The sequence below is a fragment of the Chiloscyllium plagiosum genome, unplaced genomic scaffold (assembly GCF_037043375.1).
Source record: "Chiloscyllium plagiosum isolate Xiang-an unplaced genomic scaffold, Cpla_swu_hap1 HiC_scaffold_14, whole genome shotgun sequence".
Taxonomy (NCBI): Eukaryota; Metazoa; Chordata; class Chondrichthyes; order Orectolobiformes; family Hemiscylliidae; genus Chiloscyllium; species Chiloscyllium plagiosum.
Genome location: NW_028270152.1, coordinates 15,192,203 through 15,198,382, shown reverse-complemented (window position 1 = coordinate 15,198,382; position 6,180 = coordinate 15,192,203). Strand labels below are relative to the sequence as shown.

General features: G+C 42.6%; 1 protein-coding gene across 2 annotated transcripts in view; it reads right to left on the bottom strand.

The window, feature by feature from the left end:
* Positions 1 to 332: 332 nt before the first annotated feature.
* Positions 333 to 6,180, bottom strand: part of sema3g (semaphorin 3G) — a 194,635-nt gene continuing 188,787 nt past the window's right edge. For both annotated transcript variants that reach the window (XM_043707662.2, XM_043707661.2), the window contains exon 17: positions 333 to 6,005. In XM_043707662.2, coding sequence (XP_043563597.1) covers positions 5,559 to 6,005 — 447 coding nt within the window. In that variant the 3' untranslated portion in view covers positions 333 to 5,558. The remainder of the gene's footprint in view (positions 6,006 to 6,180) is intronic.

The window sequence follows — 6,180 nt, the reverse complement described above, 5'->3', positions numbered from 1 at the left end:
CATGGGGAGAATGCACAAACTTCAAACAGACAGTCACCCAAGGCTGGAACTGAACCTGGGTCCCAAGTGTTGTGAGGCAGTAGTACTAACCACTGAGCCACCATGCAATTCTATCAGCTCAAATGGTGGGAGACCACCTGATCTCTTTTTGAAAAGGGTCACAACATCCTTCTCACACTCACTGCTTTGAAGAATGATCAGATAACTGGATATTGAGATCTTTAAGAAAATGTTTAAGGGGTTTATAGGGGAAGGTGGTGGTTTGGGAAGAATAAAAATAACAAGCTATGATGGCACCTCCACAGGACTAACCAATAAACAGACCTCACGTATAAAGGTTACACTTTAATAGACCTGGCTTTTATTTAAATGCAAGATTATAAATATACATTAGAAAAGTAAAAATTACATCTAAAGTATACATAAACCGATTAAATACAGTGTTCTTTATAACACAACTCTACATTACTAACTCAAATCTTTGAAGCTGCATAGTCATCATGATCTCGAGATTCGATCAATCGATAATTTAGAGTGAAAAAGTAAATTCCCTTTGAACATCAATGAAACAGATGATTTTACCTTGGGGAAAGAAATTGGAATCAGAAATCTAAGTCTCGTCTGTTTTTCCACATCCTTTGACACTGTGGAATTGAATTGTATTGTCTTTTCCAACAGAATGATCATACACAGGGACAGACATAGGCCATTCAGCCCCTATTCCGCCTCGCAACGGTCACACAACATAGATCAATGAGCATATTAAGTCTGTTTACGATTATGGTGACAGTTTAATTGTGAGCTATTGCCTAAACACATCAGCATTATGTGCTTCCACCTATCATGCACCTTCAATTTGGAGCGGATGAAAAGCTTTATACCCATCGAGTCATAGAATTGTACAGCGCGGAAATAGACCCTTCGGCCAATATTAAAAATCTACGTGTTCATGAAAATTCAGCAGCTTTTCTTCAGGTACAAGTGTACATCGTCATAAATAATTTGAATTTTTTTTAAAAAGAGAAGCCAGACAAGAATTAAATTTAAATAATGGAATTAAAACTCCAAGTATTGAGACAGTTCAAAAGTATAACTCAAAACATCTCTTTTAAGTTTTTTGAAGAAAATGTAATGTGAATAAAAAAAACCTAACCCTGTACAAAATACCTAAACGTAATTATATACATTATTTTACAAATCACAACTTGGTTAAAAGATCCATGAAGCAATTGTCAAAGATAGCAAACAGAATAGCAAGGCTGCTTAACACAGTCAATGTGGCCTAACTGAGGCTTTGGAGACTAGTCCCAGAATGGTGGGTCATTACAATGTGAGACATTCATCTGACTATCATTTTTGTTTTTATCTGTCCAAATAGTAGCCCTCATGTGGGTTACAAAATCTAAGTGGCCTGTATATTGGCAGTACTTTGTTAAGTGACCTCTCACTGTATCGCTGTTCCTTTGATGCATTGTATCCCACTGTGGCACACTGATGAACCACTCCTCACTATAATCTTCTCTGAAAAACTGTACCTCACTTAACACTTTGATATCCTGGACTTCACTGTAAAACTGTCTGATATCCCATTTTTTCATTGTAACCATTTCCAAAATGTCCTAATCTCTGATATTTATTCCTCACTGTAACAGTTTCATGTACCTCATGGTAAGACTGTCTGATGCATGAAAACTCACTACAGTACTGAAATACTTCACTATAAGACTCTGATGTATTGTACTGTAAAGCTGAAATACCAACACTCTCTGATATACCAGACCTGCTGCAATAACTCTCCCCAATAACTGCACCTAGCAGAATTGCAACTTGTTCACTGGGATTGTCCACTGAGACAGATTTTCCAATAGGCACTATTGTTAATGGGACTGATTGTTGGGAAATACAGTTAGATGATTCCTCTCATTATCCAGTGTCACAATACAAAATGGCTAAAACCGCTCTGTTTAATGTAAACAAAAGAGCTTCAACCTCTGAGGTTGATGAGATGTCTGGTGGTGGATGTTACATTGAGTTGAGGATATAATTTAGTTTCATTGTCTTGGTGTTGGTCAAAGTTGTATGTGCTTGCCCATCCCCTAAGGAAGCTAAAAATTATCAAGGATGCTTGTGGGTGGTTGGACCGTGATCAGATTTCTTTGGCTTGAACGTTTTCAAGAGATGTGGGTGATTTTGGCAAGGTTTCCATGCTACCCAGTCCTAGAGTGTTAAGAGGCAGCTACATTTTGGGGCCTGGAATCACATGTGGGCTGTAGGTTTACTCCCTTGACAGATGTTCGTCTTTTCTTAATGTGCATTCATAACATCCCTACAGTGTGGAAGCAGGCCATTCAGCCCATCGAGTACCACACTGCCCTCTCCCCCCAAACAGCATCCCACCCAGACCCACCCCATCATTGCAACCCTGCCTTTCCCATAGCTAATCGACTTAGCCTGAACATCCCTGGACACTATGGGGAAACCCACGCAGCCATGGGGAGAATGTGCAAACTCCACAGAGGCAGTCACCTGAGGGTGGAACTAAACCTGGATCCCAGGAGTTGTGAGGCAGCAATGCTAACCACTGAGCCACTGTCTTTGACAGGACGTGGGTAGACTGCCATCCACTACTCAGCTCTAATTGTTGTTGGCAGTATCAGAGATTGCATGCTTGATATCTAATGTGTACTATCTTTATTATGTATCGAATTAAAGAATGATACAGTATGAAAGGAACCCATCCACCCCATTGCACCCATGCTGGACATAGCCATTCAATTAGTCCCACAATCGTGCTCTCTCTCCGTCGTCCTATAAGTTATTTTTTTCTACTTCCCTGTTGAGAGTTAGAACAGAGAACATAGAACACAGAACAGTACAGCACAGAATAGGCCCTTCAGCCCACAATGTTGTGCTGACCATTAATCCTCATGTATGCACCCTCAAATTTCTGTGACCATATGCATGTCCAGCAGTCTCTTAAATGTCCCCAAAGACCCTGCCTCCACAACTGCTGCTGGCAACACATTCCATGCTCTCACAACTCTCTGTGTAAAAGAACCCGCCTCTGACATCCCCTCTATACTTTCCTCCAACCAGTTTAAAACTATGGCCCCTCATGTTAGTCATTTCTGCCCTGGGAAATAGTCTCTGGCTATCGACTCTATCTATGCCTCTCATTATCTTGTATACCTCAATTAGGTCCCCTCTCCTCCTCCTTTTCTCCAATGAAAAAAAGTCCACGTTAGCGTGGAACCAGCTTTTACCACTTGTTCAGGAGCTTTATTCTAGAATATTAAGAACTCCCTGGGCTGATGGGTGTTTCTTCCATTGATTGGAGAGCCAGTGGGGAACCTCATTAGTTGTGTGGGTAGGGTCCAGTGGTATCAAATGTCCTTCAGGCACTGAAATGGTCACCTGCAGGTCTTTTCCACGATGGAGGTCCACAATGATGGAAGACCCAATAGCCAGGAGCTGTCGGTCAATTAGAGGCAGACAGCTACATATTGCTGCTAGTGCCAGTGGAGGGCAACAGTTGCTGGCACCACAAATAGCAGAGATCCAGGAATGGATGTGGGCCTTATGGGTCAAGGGTAGGCTGGGGAAAGGGTGGGGGTGATCAGAGGCAAGGGCAGGGGTCTGATTTCCAGCTGCTCTCCCACCACCCTCACTGATGCTGGGACTGCCAGGAGATTGACTCCATGTGCAACATGTAACCAGGCCTTCAATGAAAGGTTAACAGTAAATTTATCAATTTAATTGTTAATTACCAGGGTGAGAGACTGATACACAATCCAGAGAGAGATTTATTGTGTCCAGAGCAGAATCGCACACTCATTTTTCTTTCCATACCCCTAGAGAAATGTTACTGTTAAATGCTCATGTGCCTACTTACAACATCAATCACAAATGGCTTATTCTTTAAGTCAACAATGAACCAGAACAATTGTAACCAGGATCAGCCATTAGGTAATGTTTGGACAAACCAGGAGTTTCTAAAAATGAAATATCACAACCAGGCATCCATCCGAATACTCTTATCAGAATGCTTCCATTGGAAAAGTTGCATTGAAATATACCCATTGGAGTACACCCATCAGAAAATTCCTATCAGAATACTCCCATTAGCATACACCAATCAGAATTCTCCCATCCGAATACACTCATCGGGATACAACCATCAGCATAATCCCATCAGCATACTCTCATCAGAATACACCCATCAGAAAATTCCCATTGGAATACTCCCACCAGAAAACACCAATCAGAATTCTCTCATCAGAATACACCTATTGGATCACACCAATCAGAGTGCACCAATCATAATACACCCATCAGACTACACCAATCAGAATTCTCCCATCGGACACACTTATTGGATTACACACATCAGATTACACCAATCAGATTACACCCATTGGACTACACACATCGGGATACACCCATTAGAACACACCCATCTGAAAACAGCCATCCAATACCCTTCTACGTAATGCATACAAGAATTGGTTAGCTCAGTGGGTTGGATAACTGCAATGCAGAGTGATATTAACAGCATGGGTTCATCGCCAGGGTCACCATGAAGGTTCTGCCTTCACCTGAAAACCTTGCCTGAGGTGTTACATCACCATCAGTCATCCCTCCCAGTCAGAGAGTGGCCCTAGGGTCTGGTAGGCCTATGGCAACTTTACCTCATGGTTCATCCATCAAAAGTCAGAATTCACCAACTAGAAAACCCCATTCCCTGGAACAGAGCTTCACAAAAACATAATCATGGGCTAAGCCTCGTTCTCAATGCCATTTTCATGAATCAATAAACCTGGTTTGCTCAACTTCCGCTCTAACAAAATCAAAACATTAACTACTAAAGATCTCAAGGGTTGATAGCATCTCTTGGAGTACCCTAGAAACACCACATCCATTGGTCATTAAAACATGTAAAATTATAAAGAATTGTATCTTGCTGTGGTACAGTGGGCTGTCAGGTTTTGCTCAGACACTTTACACACACTGTGATAGATGACTGTAGAACCAACCTCCCTGGGTCAACCACACAACTCTGACTTAAGATGTCATCTATCTAGCCCTGCTCATGCGAACAATAACATACAGACCAATGGTTCAACAATTTGGGAAACACTCCACTCCAGCCATTCCTTGCTCTATTTGTTTTTATGGCTTCTGTTCAAATATAGCAGGCTCTTTGTCCTCACATTGGTCATTCAGCAATTCCAAGGAGTCATTAAATAACAGTTATAAATATGCAGAGCTTGACATTACAGTACAGTCCTGGTTACTAAATCAACAAGATCAACGCTATGGCGCAATAAACTCAAAAATCACAGGAATATTTGACAAAGTTCTTTGTTAGAAATGGAGATGAAGATTTGGGGAAGTCTTTGGTTTCATTTGTTTGAACTGAGGCTATCCTCTCTCCCGTAATTACCAGCGATTGGGTTCACAGCCTCAATTGAGAAAAGTCCATTTTGAAAAGTTGCTCAGATGCTTTGCCTCTTGGGCTCAGTCCCTTACTAACCATCCAAGCAGAGTTCAAATGGATTTTATGTGTCAGCAGGGATGTGCCTGGGTGTCCTGTTGCGAGGTTTGCTCTTTGCCCGCCGGCCCACTTCCCCCACGTACTTCCACTTGTTCACCATCATCTTGCGCTTCTTGCGCTGTTTCTCGTTGCACCAGACCCGCTCGCAGTACTCCTCCACGCGGTGCAGGTTCGAGTAGCCAATCAGCTGCATGATATCCTTGAACCACGGCTTCTGGCTGTGCAGTCGCCGAGGCTGTGTGACGCATGGGCGGTTGGTGTGCTCCTCGTCGTCACGGCCGAAGATCTCGTCCAGCTGCCCGCTCTCAATCACCTCCAGCGAGATCTTGCTCACTGTCTGTGTGAAGCCGTGCTCCATTGTTTTGCAGTAATATGTCCCTTCGTCCATTCGGTAAATCTTTCGGAATAACAGGCCGTGCTCAGTCTTGATGATCCTGTCATCGGTTTTCACCTGTGGGAAGCCAATAATGTGCATTTGTGTACTGCCTTCCAGTCTAAGAAGAGTCAGAAAGCAGGCACCCTACAGGCTGGTTAGCTTAACATCTGTCATAGGGAAAATGTTTATTAAAAGCTGTACATACACTGTGCCTTCACCTCCCCAGGTGGCATGATCAAAGATTAGATTA